Raw genomic sequence first — 18727 nt, 5'->3', positions numbered from 1 at the left:
GGCACATGCAGGCATGCACTCACACACTGCCGCCCCCCCCACAACAAAACGGTACAAACAACCCTTAGTCACTGCAGTAGAGACAGCTGATCTCTGCTGCTCTTCAGCACCTCAGGCTGGATATGGCATCAGGCACGAGGGCGGTGGACATGGAAACCTGCTGTGAAAGCCCTGGACTGACTGATAACACCTTGTCCCACAATCTTCTCCTCTCCCACTGTGACAGGAGAGTGTGGAAGAACACCCCCCCCGTCATGTTCCCATCTGAGCCAGGGAGTCCCTAGTGAGGCCTGCGTGCAGCTTTCCCTCCCTTTCTAATGAGGTCAAGTACTACTAGGCCTTGGCAATCATTTTCCCCCTCATACATTTTTGTTAAGGCAGAATCTCATGTAGCCCAGGCTATCCTCAACTTTGCTATGTAGCCAAGGATGACCTTGAACTCCCATCCTCTTACTGGTTGCTGGGACTGCAGGAGTGTTCCGCTGGGCTTGATTTACGGGGTGCTGGGGAGCAGGCCCTAGGCTCTGCATGAAAGGCAAACATTCTGTCAACTGAGCTGCCCCTCCCCTCAGTCCAACCTTCGCATTCTTTCTGTCCTGAGTATGCGTGACATGTCTGGAAGACAGCGTGCGCCCATGAGGCAAAGTCTGATAGACTCAGGAGCACTGAGGACGCGCGGTGATGCCGGGGACATCCCTCAGTCACAGCTTGCTGGGGATGGGAGGGGGTAGGGTTTGCTGCTGCCCCTGAGGCGAAGGTTAAGGCCCCCAGGGAGGCTGGCCTGGCCCCTGCTCTTCTCCCCACACCTCCTCAGCTCCCGCGGCACACAGGGCTGGGGTCAGCCTGGGCTTTGATCTCAGCCTCATTTCTTGTGCGCTCAAGCCTTGATCGACAGGTCGTTTTTGTTGTTTTTGCTTTAGCTTTTTTTCGAGACAGGGTTTCTCTGTGGCTTTGGAGGCTGTCCTGGAACTCGCTCTGTAGACCAGGCTGGCCTCGAACTCACGGAGATGGGCTGCCTCTGCCTCGCGAGGGCTGGGATTAGAGGCGTGCGCCACCACCGCCCGGCTTGGCTGTTGCACGGGAGCAACAGTGGTGTCTTCTGCACTGGCCTTGGGAGTGAAGTGGGGGTGCGCAAGTGACGGCTCACGACAGCCGCAGCCCCGTTCTCCCCTCCCCGGGCGACAGTGATCTAGACTCCGGGGAGCCGCAGAAGAGGCAGGCGGGGGGGGGGGGGGTTACAAGTCAGAACAGCCCTAGCTACACATTACCGGCCCCAACCTCAGCCAAACCGGGTGGCCAGAGCCCTGGAGGAAAACAGCACACTAGCGTCTAACAGGGTGGGTGCCTGGGAGGTTCAGAGCTGGGACTTTCAGGAAGCAGAGCCTGACCGCCATGTGCCCCCCTCTCATCCCTCAGGCAATAGCAGGGTACGCCTTCTGCTGGCCTGCTTCTCAGCTCTGATGGCAGGGCACCAGGGGTCTCCTTTCGGGGCTTTTGGAGATGTTAGGGTTGCTCCCAGAGAGCACCCAACTTGTCGGCATCTGCACAGAAGCAGCCACTAATGCATACTCTGCCAAGCAGTGTCCCCTCCCCGGTCTCCTAGGCCTCGGAGTTCGTGGCCACCTGCAGAGACTGGAGGATCTTTCTCAGAGCCATGGCTTAAAGGCTTAAAATGCCTCCATTTGCAAAGGAAACAGTCATATTAGAACTAGAGTGGTGAGGGCTGGGGATGTGGTTCTGAGGATATGGTACTTGCTTAGCGTGCGTGAAGGCCTGAGTTCGAGTCCCAGCAAGGCATGCTAACTGTGGTGCCCCTCCAGGGGACCGACATCCTCTTCTGGCCTCTGCATGCACCTGCACATGTGTGGCATACACACACATAAATACATAATAAAATCATACTTGTATTCGGTTTATTGACACAGGGTCTCTCTGTGTAGCATAGCCCTGGCTGTTCTGGAACTCACTCTGTAAACCAGGCTAGCTATGAACTCAGAGATTTGTCTGCCTCTGTCTCCCGAGTGCTGGGATTAAAGGCGTGCGCCAGCTTCATCTACTGAGGGAGTGCCAGGACAGCCTCCAAAGCTACAGAGAAACCCTGTCTTGAAAAACAAAACAAAAAAAGTATACCTATCTATCTATCTATCTATCTATCTATCTATCTATCTATCTATCTATGATATAATTTTACAAACAGCCGGGCGGTGGTGGCGCACGCCTTTAATCCCAGCACTCGGGAGACAGAGGCAGGTGGATCTCTGTGAGTTCGAGGCCGGGCTGGACCGACAGCCTCTAAAACAATACAGAGAAACCCTGTCTCGTAAAACCAAAAAAAAATTAAAAAAAAAAAAACAATTTAAGGTTCTCTTCATTCACATAGCAAGTTCAAAACCAGGCTGAGCTACAAGAGACCCTGTATCAAAAAGTTATATTCAGCTGTCATATTACTATCAATCTCACGTTAAAAACTCATGTTAACTTCACATCCCTATCACATTAGTGCATTAATTTCATCACACAGGTTGTGTGGTGTGATGCAGGTATGTAGGTGCTTCCTCACTGGTGCATCATAATGGGGACAGCTGGTGGCACCACGACGCGGCAGTGTGGAGGTTCTGGGGGCAGCTGCTGGTGACTGCTGCACAGCGGCATGCAGCCTCTTGCTTCTTGCGGCTTCCCAGGCACAGGTGCAGCTGAGCATGTGGGGGCTGCATCTTGCACACGGATGATCCTGGGTCATTGGGCTCTGGCTGTGGGAAGCAAGGCCCCTCTCCTCCGGGTCCATGGGTCTCTGGGTTACCCGGGTTGCTCCTGGTTGGCCATGACCAGTCCCTTTAGTGGTGGGGGCTGTGGGGAGGAGCTGTCCTGCTGCACCAGCCCTGTAGAGGCTGCTTCTCAGCCCTTGGATCTCCAGCGTGCTGAAGGCACAGGAGCTTAGAGTAATGCCATCAGAGGGCCAGTTGTTCGCACAGAAGGGACCGGGCTGCCTAAGTCTGGTCCCTGATGTAATGGTTAACTTTGTCAGTTTGACACAATCTATAGTCACCTGGAAAGGGAGGCTCAGTGAGGGATTGTCTAGATTAAGTGGCCGTGAGAACTAAACTGATTATGTTAATTGATGAGAAGTCCTGCCTACTGGGGGAGCACCATTCCCTAGGCAGGCCTTTGGGCTGTGTGAGAGAAGTATGTTGAGCTCAGACATTTACTTATCTGTTGGTTTCTATGATTTATTTTTTGGGGGGGGGGGGGGACTCGGGACAGGGTTTCTCTGTGTAGACCAGAGGCTGGCCTCAAACTCAGGGATCTGCCTGGTTTCTATGATTATGGATGTGATGTCACCAACTCCTTTTTTTTTTTTTGGTTTTTACGAGACAGGGTTTCTCCGTATTGTTTTGGAGGCTATCGGTCCAGCCTGGCCTCGAACTCACAGAGATCCGCCTGCCTCTGCCTCCCGAGTGCTGGGATTAAAGGCGTGCGCCACCACCGCCCGGCCACCAACTCCTTCTTGTTGCTGACTTCCTCAGATCCTGCCAGGATGGACTGTAACTTTTCTCACCTAAGTAGCCTTTGTCAGGGTATTTAATCATAGCAACAGGAGATGAAACCAAGACACTTGGTCACTCAGTCCCAAGCGCTGAGTACTGCCCTCTTCCAGCCCCTCTGGCAGGACCATGGGGTCAGCAGCAGTCTCTCCGCTTGCCTCTGCCTGCCCTTCTCTAGAGCTCCTGGTTCCCCACTAGGACACAGCCCCATCTCTCCACAGCCAACACCTGCATATATTTACATCCTCGCAGAGGCCACTATGTTTTTATTTTTATTTATTTTGGTTTTTTGAGACAGGGTTTCTCTGTATTGTTTTGGAGCCTGTCCTGGAACTCACTCTGTAGACCAGGCTGGCCTCGAGCTCACAGAAATCCACTTGCCTCTGCCTCCCGAGTGCTGGGATTAAAGGCGTGCGCCCTAACGCCCGGCTTGAGGCCACTATGTATTGTAAACACATTGGCAATGGTGAGAAACCCAGGGCAGCCCGTGTGGCGGCTCAGCACTCTAACAGTGAGCCCATCCCAGCCCTCTCTGACTTGTATTTGAGAAGGGTCTCACCCGAGTCGCCTGCTGGACTCCAAAGTCTGTTTTTGTGCAGTAAGAGAGTTACTGGTCTTCAGACCTCCAGTGCTGGGAAAGGTGACCGCTCTCCATGGACATCACACTGGCACCCTCCCTCAACACCGAGGCAGGGGTAGTGTGCGGCTCACCCAGCTTTTCAAGGGGCTGACAAGAATGTTGAAACAAACTTGGAACCCAGCATTGATGCCAGATGGGATGGCTCTTTCTAAGGGTCAGGGAAAAGAGGGGAGAGGGATGAAAGGAATCAACAAGCCATCTTCAAAATATTTTACTAGAAAACACAGTACAGGGCTCACCAGCAGCTCCCACCCAACACTGTCTAATACATGCTGCTCAACGAACAATGTCCAGAAGACTGGACTGAACATCTCAGTGCCCTTAGTTACTGGGCACTGCAGCAGGGAGTGGAATGCAAGTCGCCAGGACGCTGGGCTGACCTCTCAACAGGAACATCAGTCCCTCCAGGGGTGGAGAGCCACATCTGGGACTGTGGGCCACCCATAGCTGCGGCCCAGATTCAGGCAGAGATGTGCTGTGGACACGAAACCCCATCAGCCCCCAGCTTCGGGCCACTACTTCTTATTCCTTGGCTTTAGCTCTTCTGCTGCGTTACGCAGGAAAATGTAATTTTTCTTTTGGGGATTATAAAACTCATGTCCCTAAAAAAGAAAAAAACAAAACTCCAATGACCTTAGTATTAAAGGCAATAGCTATAGTCACATCAAGTCCTGTTCTGAAAAGGCAGAGTAAGGATGGAGACATTAACAGTTTTGTGTTATACACGATCTCTATGTACCCTCAGGAGTCAGAGAGCCTGGGCCTGGCAGTCAGTATCCTGCAAAAGGCAGTCTTTCCTATAGTCTTCTCCTGGCCCTTTATGACTTCACCACCAAGGGAACTGCTCAGGGTCTCAGGCTTGTCATTAGCCCCGACTAGGGGGTTCACAGAGGGGACAGCTCCCAGGAGAGCAGAAGTCTAGGGGCATCAGTGAGTGAAGGTAAAGACGGACTCTCTGGGCCTCACTTATGTAGACCAGGCTGGTCTTGAACTAATAGAGCCCGCCTGCCTCTGCCTCCACAGCGCTGGGATTAAACATGTGCTCAGCTGTGGCTTCCATCTCAGCAGCCCTCGGGGAGTTGAGCTGTCTCCTTTTCCAGGTTACTATGTTTAGTGCTTGCTGAGGCTCATGGTAGAATGCAGGCCTTGTCTTTGGTGGTGCTGGGGACTGAAGCAAGGGCCTTGCCACAAGGCCAAGCAAGCACTCTGCTATAGAGCTCTACACACAGCCTGCAGAAGTCTGAGGAGGCCTCGTCAGACCGCTCAGGATCTGAGATGCTTCGCTGCAACTGTAGTGCGAACCACCACTCTTAGCAAATACCGTTATTTTTGACAGATTTGTTTGCATGTGTGTGTGGCCATGCATGATTGAACATATGCATGTTCACATGCCTGCAGTGGTCAGAAAAGGACATTAGATGCCCTGAAACTGGAGCTATAGACAATTATTAGCTGTCATGAGGGTGGTACCCTGGCTCAGCCTGGGCCTCAAGAATGCAGCACTACAGAACCCAAGGCTGCCCCTACTGGAGGAGGGAGACTAGCAGGAGGGCAGGGACAGCCTCCAAAGGAAGCCTGAAGCAGCCATGGGAAGCAGGGCTAATGCAGCAACCACACAGGAAGGAGGCTCCAGGGCTGGCGAGGACAGAGCCGGAGCACACCTCGGGCTCCGGATGCAGTGCACACAGGGGAAGGTGCTGCGCAGTCTCTGGGGCTGGCGACTGTGCTCTCTCTGGCCAGGGCAGGGACAGAACGGTGGAGAGAAATGGCGCAGGAGGGAAGCAAGGGTGAGTGGGGAAAGCGCTGGAGAGCAAAGGGCAGAGAAGTGAAAACCACGGGGGATGAACGGGAGGCGTCTTCTCCAGTAGACATGCTATAGGGAGGTCTGAGTTACAGCCCCCCAAGCCCACATACTCCACCTGCAATGCCTCAAGAATCCTGTCCGCTCCTTACTCAACCTGTGCAAGCCAACTGATGCCACTGGAGCAGCACCTGGGTGACTGCCTGCCCCGCAGCATGCGCATGCTCTGTGTCCAAGAACAGGGAGGAGCTCACGATGGCTCTCCACGACAAAACATTCCCACTGTGCAAAGATCTGACTGAGGATGACACTACAACCCGCACCGAGAGTCAGGCTGCTAGCTCCCCTCATAAGGGCACGTGAGTCCAAAGAGGAATCCACAATTCAAAATCAGGCCTATGGCCCCAGATCCTAAGAGGGAGGGCCCGGAGCTGCAGCTCTCACCTTGGACCAGTCGTAGCTGGAAGCATAGGCAAATATATTTCCGTTGTGATTGAAGCAGCAAGCTGCTATGGGCTGATCTAACTGTTCCGAGGTCTTTAGTTTTGTCCTGGCATCTTTGTCCCAGAAGCTGAATCTACCGTCAGACCCCACAGTAGCAAGGGTGCCGTGGACGGGATGGAAGGCAATTCCGTTCACCTGCAGAGGTTGACAGACAGTGAGAAGCAGAGGCAGGCTGCTGCCAATACAGCTCCCTGCTAAAGCCAGGAAACCAAACACACGGGCACATTTCACTCCTTAGCCAGGCTGCAAGGGCGCCTGGCAGCTCAGAACTAACCGTGCCTCAGGAGCTGCCCAGATATTCACATTCGTGTCCACTGCCTGCACCAAGCAGCAACCTCAGAAAATGTGTGGGATTTCTTTCAGCAAACAAATTTCTTCAACATTACTCTATGTGGGAATTGTCTATGGACACCCACAGGGCAGAAGCTCACATTCCAAGTACATCTAGAACAGAGCCCATCAACAGGTTTGTAAAGGACACTGGAGTCTGCAAACACACACAGGCTCTTCTATGACTTCTGGTTCCAGTGTACTTGGAGAACCAGCTCCACGTCTGGGGTCAGGGGGGTTTCTCTTTAAGACAAGTGCTGCTGGAACGTACTGCATAGATGTCCTGAGGAGCTGAAGTGTTGGTGCCGTTGGAGCGATGGCATTTGAAGGTGAAGTTATCTTTCGCCCTGAAAAACAAAGGCTATCTCAGTTTCCTTTCAAAGCCACGGGAAAGAGCACCCCAGGTGGCGAGTGTCACTTACGGGTTTGGAGGGTTGATGTAGTGAATGGCAACTCTGCCCTCAATACTTCCCAGAGCAAAACCAGTCGGCTTGTTCTGTTTGTCTTTAAAAATAGCCACACATCGATGCTGTGGTTAAAATAAAAGAGGAGGGGTCATTATCGCCATGTACGTAAAGATTAGTATTATGAACACGTATGCTACCCTATTTTTAGGCTGTAGAAGGCATTTCTGTCTCCCCAGAGTAAACTCTCGACCCCGCTATAGCTCCTGGGCCCGTCTGTGTACAAGCAGCTGTCACTACTCAGCGCAGGCCTCCGCCCACTGGGCTGTCCTCAAAGCAGGCACTTTGATGAGCGGGCACCCTTCAGGTCGGACACTCAAGTCTGTCCTGTTTCCCTAGCCAGAAAGCAATGCAGCATCAGCCCTCTTCCAGAGAACCTAGACAGTTATACATAGCAAAGCCAGTATGCTGGCAATCACAAGTATGGGGACTTGGGTAGGCTTTGTCCTTTAGTCCCAGATCACTGCAGTTTCCACAGCAGTCCCTAAGGTCACCCACCATGTAATGACAAGCTTGCTTTGTTTTAGGGTTGGACATCCACTCACATGGCTATCACAAGCCTCTCTTCAACATCCTTTGGTTTGTTTTTTCAAGACAGAGTTTCCCTGTGTAGCTCTGGCTGTCCTGAAACTCACTCTGTAGACCAGGCTGGCCTTGAACTCAGAGATCCGCCTGCCTCTGCCTCCCAAGTGCTGGGATTAAAGGTGTCCACCACCATACCTGGCACTTGCTATCCTTTTAACTTTAGTTAATATGTATTTCTTATATACACGCGCACACACAGTGTATGCAGGCATGTGAGTAAATGCACAGCAATCAGAAGGGTGTTAATTTCCCCTCACTTTGTGTGTGTTGTGTTAGGGCGGTCTCTCTGGCCCCCATCTCCAGCTCCCTCTGCACTGAGGTCACAGTGTACATTAGCCCAGACCCATCTTGTCACAGGCGTGCTGGGATCTGAATTCAGGTCTTCATTATAGTGCAGCACATGCTCTCAACCATGGCACCATTTCTTAAGGCCAATCTTCTGACTTCTGAAAGCAGCCCCCTATTATGAAGTGCTGTCTGGGGTGAGTAGAAACACTGACTGCCTTCTCACATACCTGCTGGCCAGGTCGTTATTGATGGAGAAGTTTTTAATTGGGGCATTAGTTTTGCTAGAGGTTCTTTATACCCTTTAGAAGGTAACCCTTGGCAACACAGATCTCCTCACTATCTCTGGTCCCCGTAGGTTTTCCATTGCTGGTCGCTTCTCTCCTGTGCAGGAGCTTGTCTGATATGATCCCACTGCTTTATTTATTTACTTATTGCCTATGTTTGTTCGTGTCATATCCAAGAAATCATTGCGTAAAGTTTTACCTAAGTGCTGAGGAGACTCGGGTTGGGGGTAGCAGGAAGAGAGAAGGGAGAGGACCCAAAGGTGCCCAAAGAGCGACCTCTAGTTTGAAGGGCAAAGTGCTCCAGAGGTGATGCCCATGGGGATTCCTGAGGGCAGAGCCACAGGGACTTACACCAAGCACCTTCAGTGAAGCCACGGGCACAGGGCTGAGTGGAGAAGGGAGGAGAGTGGGAGATGTGGGAGGAAGACTCTTAACTGTGAGGGAAAGGATCATAGACAGCTCTGGAAGAGGCAAAGGCAACCTGCTCCCTGGTATGAACCAGACAGGCACACTCCAGTGAAGCCCTAGGAAGTCTTAGTGACGGACCGTGTCAGGTCCTGCAAAGGCTGCAGGGAAAGAGGGCTCGCCGTGGAACTAGCCCCAGAGAACCTGGCCAGCACGTGTGGACAGACCCAGCAGGAAGGAGGCCAGGATGGCTCCGCCCTCTCCTCCTCTGTTCTGAGTGGGAAGTGACCCCATTTGCTAAGACACAGGCTAGGAGGAGACAGAGCAGGGGAGCAGGAAGGCCTTGTGGTCCTGCAGCCAGGGCGGGGCTGAGGTGCAGCGACACAACAGTCCTCACAGATGGGCTGGGAAAACTCAGGAGCACTAAGCCACCTGGGGATCTTAGAGGGACAGGAAAGTCTGGCCCCACCATGGATGGTTAAGTGCCTATGTAAAACTGGGTTTGTTTCTTTAAATTCACTTCCTCAGCAAGAACAACAGGTACTGTATACCCGTGTCCCACAAATCAACACCATCTTGCATGGAGCAGGTGCTAAATGTACACTTCTCAATGGTCTCTGAAGTTTCCTACCTGGTGTTTCAGTGGAGACTCTATCCTCCTGAACTCAGAAGGCTGATTCTCTAGCTGGTAGACAATCAGGCCTCTCTCTGCAGTGGCCACCACTGCCATCGGGTATATCTAGGGAACAGAAGAAAGACACACACTTGACATGAAGACAGCATTTAGTCACAAAATGCTAATGTTTCAAACCGTTTAATAATTAGTGTATCAGTATATTCATGAAAACAGAAGCCACACCTGCAAGCAGAGCACTCGCACGGACTTGCTTCTCTCTGGGCGGTGCGGATGCTTTGGGCTTTGTTGTTGTGCTACACACACAGGCTGGCATCTTGAACCCTGAGCCTCTCACTGGCACAGCCTGAGCACTGCAGGCCTTTGTTCCCATGTCCTTTGGAGCTTTCACACTATAAAGTGTGGACACTGCCCTGCTGAGACTGGGCGGTCATTTCCATCCCTCATGTGCTAACGGCCTGTATTTCAGCGTGCCTTTGAGTACCAGGGTTTCTTTTCTGAGACAGGGTCTCATGCGGGACCTTGCTAGCCTGGAACTTGGAGTTCTAGACAAGGTTGGCTAGAACTCATGGAGATTGTCTCGCCTCTACCCTGAGAACTGGAATTACAGGTATGGGCAAACATGCTCGGTCAGGTATGTTTCTATGGAGTTTGTGAACGTCAGCCGCCACCATGCACTTTTCTGAGGACAGAGCCCTTCGCTGTGGTACTACCCAGGTAGTTATAATAAAACCCTAAGCCTTAAGTAAACATATAAAGAGCTTCCATTTCCATTGCACTCAGAGGAAGTCCCAGAGACCAGAGCCACACACAAGATCTCTCTGCAATCTTCTACCACCACGCCATACTGCTTCCCCACACAAGGGAGGACAGGTGGCTAGAGCCTGGGATAAATGACTAGAAGTCCAGTGCTTTCATCTCCAGTCCCAATGAAAACACACAAACTTAGTACTTACTACTTCTGGACAAGGCAGCCCAAATGTCTGCATGAGCAGTCTGCTTGAGTTGAGGGTTTAGATCACCTACAAACTGCAGGAGGTCACAGAGAGTAGCACTTGTTGGAGAGGAAGTGAGACTCTTTACTTACGACATCTGCACAGTAACAGCGCTCAGGGAGTTGCAGGACCATCATAGGATTTGACGACCGGGTATCCCAAAACTGAAAGCAAAGAGGAGCAGCAGTAAGGGGCTGCTGGGGGCAGACGCCTGCATGGACCGACACCCATCTTCACGGTGTGCAACCGTCAACCACACGCATACCTTCAGAGTCTTATCCCAGCTCCCTGTCATCACACAGCTGTAGTTTGGGGCTTTGATCCAATGTATGGTCTTAACAGGAGCATCATGCTTTGAAAAGACAAAAACCAGGGAGACGTTTGAACAACCAGCATAATAGCTCTAGTTGTGGAAATTCAAAGGAACTAACTTAATCAACTACTGGGTTACATTTAACAATAACAATGAAATCAAAGGGTATTTCAGTGCTTTTCCGTGACCCAAGGGTGTTACCCAAGGGCTTGCACTATGTTCTGTCCTCGCTGTTTACTAAGAGGATCCATTAGGGGGCTGGGAGATGCTTTCAGTTCAGGTGCTATGAAACCACGTGAGAAGACTTCCCTATCCTTCACTAGAGTGGCCTCTAGAGGTACCCTCACAGCTACTCTGCCCCTCAGGTGAGACACGTCCCACGGGCACGAGTGTCCTCCTAACCCTGACAACACCGCCTGGCGCATGGTAGGCACTCAAGCACAACCCCTGCTGAATGGCAACAGCAGGTGCTGAACGCCAAATGTGCCAAGGACCATCTACGCTTGTCTTCTTACAGACTGTCATTATCACTGACTCTGGTCATCGCCTGTAAGTACATGGGAGACTCATCTACGCTTGTCTTCTTACAGACTGTTACCATCACTGACTCTTGTCACCGCCTGTAAGTACATGGGAGACTCATGGCAAAGTGCTCTGCGCAATATTAGTACAAACGAGTGTGCTTGCAAACATGCTATGTACATGCTACAGAGTTTTCCAGTACCATTAAACCAAAGTGTTCAGTACAGTCTGTCTCACCTGTGCTATCTGAATGGCCTGGTTGCTGTTCAGGTCCCACATCTTGGCTGTTTTATCACACGATGCTGTGAAGACTTTGCTCCCATCCTAAAATAAAACAGCAAAAGTTAAGTCTCCATGACAGCCAAGAGCTGGGTCGAGTCTGCTCTGCACACACTGTGTTTTCCTATTATTTAAGAGCTGTCACACAGCAGACTGGTCTTGTAATACACACACAACTAGAAGCTGACTAGTAGGAGCTTACATAGAAACAGGATCTCTAAGAAATCAAGGGGCACCCGACGGTGGTAGCAGCATACACACACCTATTTAATTCCAGCACTTGGGAGGCAGAGACAGACAGATCTGTGTGAGTTTGAGGGAGTTCCAGGATAGCCAAAACTACACCGAGAAACCCTGTCTTGAAAAAAACCAAACAAACAAACAAATCAAGTAGCTTTGAAAGTTACAGAATGAAAACCAAGTGTCGGCTGGCTAAACCCTCAGTGGGTAAAGGTAACTGCCAAGCCTGATTGATCACCAAGACAAATATCACACTCACAAATACATTAGAAATGCAAACAAAAACCAAAACTTAGTTCACTGCACATCCACAGACACAAAAGGCTTCAAGAAATGACACAGTTAAGTCCTCTTCACTGCCACACTGAACCTGACCACAACATGTTACAGAAGGGTTTCTTTCACCTCAGAGGCCCTCAGCAGTGGAGGCACAGCACCTGGCATCCTTACCTGTCACATCTCAGGGCACCCTCAGGTGACCTACAGGTTTCTAGCTCTGCCTCTAGAGCTCACATTCCAAATCTAAATCCCATGTCCAAAAGGCCCACACCCTTCAAAAGTAACGCAGACACACATGCAGGCAAAATATCCATACCCATAAAAAAGAAAACTAAACCTGTGTCGGTCACTTCACATTCAAGCCGTAACACACACCGTTAATTAGAGAAAAAACAACAACAACAACAAAGGTTGGATGGGGGCACACCTTTAATTCTAGCACTACAGAGGCAGAGGCAGGTGCATCTCTGAGTTCAAGGCCACCCTGGTCTACAGAGAAACCCTGCCTCCCAACACAACAAAACAAACAAAAAGCCTTAGAATGTCTGGGCACACTTGTCACAAAGACATGCACATGCCCAGAAAGGGGAAGGGGGAGGTCGTTCTTCCAGTAAGGACAAGGGAAGGAAACAAACCCTCTATGAGCATTTGGAAACGCAGAGTTCCCCAGTGGAAACATTCAGGTCACAAGGCTAATACCCTAACCCGGAAGTCTTGACAGGCTCCGATCTCTAAGTGCCACCACAACTCACACCTACCAAATGCAAAAGCTTCGGAAAACAAGCCACTTCTAACCCTAACATTTTTGTTACAAAAGGCTAAATCTTTGCTGAGGCATTAGAAGCTCAGAAAGTCAAGGCACGGAGACCTCCGAGTTCTGTGCCAGCCAGAGCTGCACTGAGACCCTGTGGGTTTTGGGTGAACATAGCCGCAGGGCTCTCACACTTGCGGTTCACGTCATTCTTAGTGTTTGCGTCTCCCGCTTGCACGTCAAGATGGGAACCTCCCAGCTGTTCCTGCTGCAAACTCCTTTGTTCTGTCATCATGGATCCTAACCCACTAAAGCCATAAGTTTAATTAGCACTTTCTTTTAGAAGTTGCCTTGGCCATGGTGTTTTGTCACAGCAGTAGAAAAGAAACTAATACAGACCCCGCCTCAAAACAACAAGGCAACTAGACATACGTCACTCCAGCAGACGTCAAGCACTGGCCCGGTGTGCATCTGCTGGGCTTTTGGAATGGTCTGTCCACTGTCTTGCACTTCCCAGCAGCGAACCTGTGAGAACAAGACAGATTAATAAGAACAAGGCGGTTCCCGCTATCTGATGTGCACACGCAGTTTACTGCAGGCTTCCTGCATCAACCCAGTTACTGACTCCAAGAGCAAACCAGGCGAGATGCACAAGCAAGAAGCTCACTTCCTACTGTGGAGCCGGAGACACATGCACACACGGTGCTTACTGCTCACACCTAACACTACAGGAGACACACGCACGCACGGTGCTTACCGCTCACACCTAACACTACAGGAGACACACGCACGCACGGTGCTTACCGCTCACACCTAACACTACAGGAGACACACGCACGCACGGTGCTTACCGCTCACACCTAACACTACAGGAGACACACGCACGCACGGTGCTTACCGCTCACACCTAACACTACAGGAGACACACGCACGCACGGTGCTTACCGCTCACACCTAACACTACAGGAGACACGCACACACGGTGCTTACCGCTCACACCTAACACTACAGGAGACACACGCACACACGGTGCTTACCGCTCACACCTAACACTACAGCCAAGCTGCTTGCTCAGCAGCCACCCAGGCCTCAAGGAGAAGTTCATCTTTCTGCTACAGTGCTTCCTGTATCACTTTCTTGTTAAAGTTATGCCTTTTGCAGATTTTGTAACTGTGACAAGAAAATAAATCCCACCAGACAGAACTAGTTATGTTCTGTGTGTATTTAGTCTTCCTTCAATGCCCATACATCACACAAAACAAGCCAGAAAAGCAAGAGGAGCACGCAGTGTGCCTCTGCCTCTTACTTCTGTAGCTGCAGCTCTCCTTACCCGTATCCTCACCCTGCCTGTCTTTGGATACACTTCTAACTTGTTTTTTTTTTTTTTTTGAGGCAGGGTCTCTCACATAGCTCAGGTTGGCTCTGAACTCACCATGAAGTGGATGGCCCTGAACTTGTGATCCTCCTGCTCCACCTCTCAGGGGCTGGGCTAACGGGAGTGTGCAGCCACACCTGGTTTCCTGCTAGCATTTCCGAGCAGCAAGTGAACTGAGTAAATGCGAGCATCCACCTTCACACGCTCCCCGCTGCAGGCCACTCAGCGAGGCTCTTAAGCTCGGGTTCTCTGTGGTATCCAGAGTGGATGCAGGGCCTCACACCCCCCCACGTGCGTGCTCTGCTTCTAGAGCTGGGCCCTGGTCCTGAGGGCACCAAGTTTAGCTGTGCGGATCTGTGTTCTGGTTTCACACACACCAACGTGAAGCCATTGTCCTGAAGCACAGACACGAGCACACAGTCTCCAACTCTGGGGGTGTGAAGGAAGTACCAGGTGCCCCTCAAGTTCCACATACAGTCAACAGGACAAAGGGCTTAAAGAGAACTCTTGTCAAGAGCGGCTGCGACTAGCCTGCCTGACCACCGGTAGCGAAGGCTCCAGCTTGTCCCTGATACTAGGGCTCCTCAAAGCTGCTGCTTTCTACTGATGTGATTGCTCGTGAACGCAGCAGACTGGTCTGGACCTGGTGCTGTGTGCAGCCCCGACATCCATGCCCATTTCCCGCCAGAGCTCTCACCTTTCCCTTCATGCACTCACTGAGCTCGGGACCCAAAGTGCCTGATTACTAACTAGTGGCTATGGAGAATCTGCCGTTATTCCAGCACCTGGGGGCAGAGGCAGGCGGATCTCCAGGTTCTAGGCCAGCCTGGTGTACAGAGCAAGTTCCAGGACAGCCAGGGCTACACAAAGCAACCCTGTCTCAAAAACAAAACAAAACCCCACACAACAAGAACACCACCCCCAGACACACAGTATAAATCGTGCAGGGGAGCCTTTGGGCAGGGCCTGGCTGTGGTGCTGCATTCAGAAGGAAGCACAGCTTCTACTCCATTGTCTTAGAAAGGGCCACAGAAACCCTAGCTTCAACTCACTGAGTGCAGCTGAAAGGCAAGCTACCGTTACTGACCGGCAGTTGCCTGCGAGGCACTTACATCATTAGCCCACGATCCTGCAATAAGGAAATTCCCTGGTAAGGTTGGTGGGCTGAAAGACAGACAGCCGATGCTATCATCAGGAGAGGATGTTACTTCGATGTCCTGGGGAGAGAAGAGCAGAGTTAAAGGCACACATCATCATCACAAGGCAGCCTCCTTTCTCACCAATCACCTCGAGCACGCCTCTCCTTGTCCTGAGAGCTAGCTGGATCTGACCTTCCCTCACCCCGATCAGAAACAGGAATAATAAACAGGTCAGGGAAAATACTAGAGCTGTTGGCTTAGAAACGTGAAGGCACAAAAGCAGTATCTGCACAAGGTGGCCCTCTCCTCCTCCAAGTGTTTGGCTGAGTCCTCACTTTCCTGCTGTGCAAACAGAAAACCGTGCACATCTCCAGGACTAAAATTATGTAGAAGCAGCCAATGAGACAGCTCTGCTTTAGTCTGTGTGTGTTGTAGTTCTCAGCTGGCCCTGGGAAGCTTGGCTTTCCTATGTGGACAGGACAAAAGTCGTGACAAGCTAGAAGTGAGGACAGGATACAGTTCTCCAGAGGACGAGCTTTGTGCGTCAATTTATCTCAGCTTCACTCCTCAGGCAACTCGTAGGCCAGCCAGAGGCCCCCACCCACACTTCCCTTCCCCCACAGGAGGGTCCCAGGCTCTCTGCCTCTCCAGTTGTCAGCAGTACAGGACACATGGCCTAGCTCTTTTCACATGCCCTGTGAGGGGCTGGGCGATACCTTCATTGGGTTGTGATTATCTGTGGTTGTGCTCCCAAACATGCTGGTCCCACCAGTCCCAAATCCAGAGGCTGATCCAAACAGACTCATGTTGGCTGTAAAACAAAGGGGGAAGATGTGAGGACAGTCCTTTCTGAGGTAACAGCACGCACCACAGAGGGATGAGCACTCTGAGCTAAGCCAGGCCTTGCTCTTCAGCAGACTTAAAATTGCAGCAAGCAGCCGGGTGGTGGTAGCCCACGCCTTTAATCCCAGCACTCGGGAGGCAGAGGCAGGTGGATCTCTGTGAGTTCAAGGCCGGGCTGGACTGACAGCCTCCAAAACAATACAGAGAAATCCTGTCTCGTAGAACAAAACAAAACAAAAATGCAGCAAGCAGAATGTCTTACAAAAGGAGTCTTTCTGCCCAGCACAGTATAATCCCACACTCAGGCAGAGGGAGGAGGGTCTCTGAGTCTGAGGCCAGCCTGGACTACAAAGTGAGTTACAGGGCAGCCAGGTTACACTGATCCAGTCTCACAAACAAACTCTCGTCTTTTTAGAGCAGTTTTAGCCCCTAGAAACTACTGGAGCGATGCCCTTACCAGTACTAGGGCACCAACACAGACATGTTTCAGCCTCTTCGTCAGCTGCCAAGACAGAGCTGTTTTCTCTCTCCAGAGACAACTGCACACCAGGCACCCTCCTGGGAGCTCTCTCTCCTGTACTCTAGGTCAATGTCTACATGGAGCTACTCAGAAAGAACCACCAGTCCTGCCAGGACTGGAAGAAAAGCAATCCACTTTGGCCTACTGAGAACCAAACGGCCTGTGACACAGCGTAGATTCGGAGCCAGCAATTCCTAAACTGCACAGTCTACTGGGCCTGCCTATCACCACACCTCACTTTCAGGCTGTGCAAGGCCAACAGTGCACCCTCCCCAGGGCTGCCTTGAGAGCCACACTAGGCTATGCAAAGTGCTCAGGCACGAACAACACACGGTGCACAAGCCTGGAAACCGGAGTGTGATCCCCGGAATCTGACCACCATGTGTGGACTGTGGCATGCAGGCCCTGGCACGTAACAAATGAATAATGCAGAGACAGGCTGTGGTCAGCCAGGTGATATGGGACTTGTAATCTCAGCCCTTGGGACATGGTTGTCAGGAGGATCGGGTCATTCCTAATTATACAGCAGGTCTGAAGCCAGCCTAGTCCATAAGAGAACCTATTTAAAAAAAGAAAGAAAAGCATCTGCACGGTCTACCACATGCTGAATGCAACAAACAGCGTCGTTTCCAAGGAAACCATCTGTGTACTGTATGTAACTCCCCAAGACGCGCATTTACTTACATAACACTTCAAACTGTTACTAACGGGGAGGTTTTTACACTCAGAAACCTACCAAGTCAGTCAGTTCTGCAAAGGGAAGCTAACACCGATCAATCCACTTGCCAGTAAGGGTCGCTTCCTTAAAACACGGGTGGGGGTGGGGGGGCGACTTTGCATTCGGCGGGCTTTTTAACAGACAAGGGGTGAGAGCCACAGTCAGCACGCTCACATCTACGGAAAGGGCCGGGGAGGCGACCCGGCGGGGTTGACTACGAGCCTGCCTGTGCATGCGGAGACGGACTGACTCACGGGTTTCCCGCTTGCAGAGCCAGCACGGGAAGGCAGGCGCTTCTGCACAGCTGCGTGTCGTGGGGGGCGTGAACCGAGCTTTGGAACCAGAACCATTAACCCGTGCTTCCCGGAGCTGTGACACGGAGTCACGCGCGGTCGCAGCTCCTCCACGGGAGGACCGGCTAGGGTCTGCTCTCTATTTCTAAGTCACCGAGCGGGGGCTGCGCCCGTGAGGGCAGCGTCCACGGAGGCCACGGGGGAGGGCGTGGGCTCGAGGCGGCTGGGAGCCGCCTCTCCGGCCCCAACTCCTCCGAGAGCTGCTTTCTTGGGCTTCGGGGGAGAACCCAGGCTCACGCGGCCGCGGGCTGGCTGGGAAGCCACTCTGGGAGCTCAGGACGGCCTTGAACTCGGGGCCTCCGCCTCCCAAGCGCTCGCCCGCCCCCCGCCGGGTCCGCCTCACCTGTCCCCACCTCCCGTGGCCCGGGCGACGCGCAGGCGCGGCCGGGGCCGGCCGAGGGGGCCGCGCACGGACGGCTGCCGGGAGGGGCGGCCCGGCTTCGGGGTCCCCCACGCGGCCGGCGGGGACCGGGTCGCGGCGCGCGAGGGCCCCGGGGGTTGCGCACGCGGCGGGGCGCGAAGCCACGAACCTGTTCCGACGAAGGGCGGAGGGGGCGCGGCCGGGAGACCCCAGAACCTAGAGTCGTCTCAAGCCGGTGGGAGCTGCCCCGTTACCACAGCAGCACCGCGCACGCGCCACAAGTCGCTTCCGGGGCCGCCCGGAAGGCGTCACGGAGCGGCGTCCCTCCGGGCGCAGGGCGGATGCACATGCGCAGTAGCGCCACTGAGGCCAGCAGGAAGTCCCTGCGCCAGGAGTTTGTGGGAAGTCGGCCCTTTGGCCGTTGCGGGGCAACTCGTTGAGGAAAGGGCGTTGTTCTCACGTGTGTGTGTGTGTGTGTGTGTGTGTGTGTGTGTGTGTGTGTGTGTGTGTGTGTGTGTGTGTGTGTGTGTGTGTGTGTGTGTGTGTGTGTGTGTGTGTGTGT

General features: G+C 52.4%; 1 protein-coding gene across 2 annotated transcripts; it reads right to left on the bottom strand.

Moving 5' to 3' along the window:
- Positions 1 to 4378: 4378 nt before the first annotated feature.
- Positions 4379 to 18467, bottom strand: Rae1 (ribonucleic acid export 1). 2 transcript variants are annotated; one of them, XM_005074470.4, is made up of 12 exons: positions 18335 to 18467; positions 16087 to 16181; positions 15344 to 15448; positions 13289 to 13381; positions 11545 to 11631; positions 10738 to 10824; positions 10565 to 10636; positions 9475 to 9582; positions 7240 to 7346; positions 7089 to 7164; positions 6428 to 6622; positions 4379 to 4784 (listed from the first exon to the last, which is right to left on the bottom strand). In XM_005074470.4, exons 2-12 carry the CDS (start codon positions 16174 to 16176, stop codon positions 4698 to 4700), a joined length of 1107 nt encoding a protein of 368 aa, XP_005074527.1. In that variant the 5' UTR covers positions 16177 to 16181; positions 18335 to 18467; the 3' UTR covers positions 4379 to 4697. The 2 variants fall into 2 exon arrangements, with proteins under 2 accessions (XP_005074527.1, XP_040588772.1); XM_040732838.1 differs by lacking the exon at positions 18335 to 18467 and adding an exon at positions 18148 to 18240.
- Between the last annotated feature and the right edge of the window lie 260 nt (positions 18468 to 18727).

The sequence above is a fragment of the Mesocricetus auratus genome, unplaced genomic scaffold (genome assembly GCF_017639785.1).
Source record: "Mesocricetus auratus isolate SY011 unplaced genomic scaffold, BCM_Maur_2.0 Super-Scaffold_100028, whole genome shotgun sequence".
NCBI lineage: Eukaryota > Metazoa > Chordata > Mammalia > Rodentia > Cricetidae > Mesocricetus > Mesocricetus auratus.
This window is presented reverse-complemented; position numbering and strand designations above follow the sequence as displayed.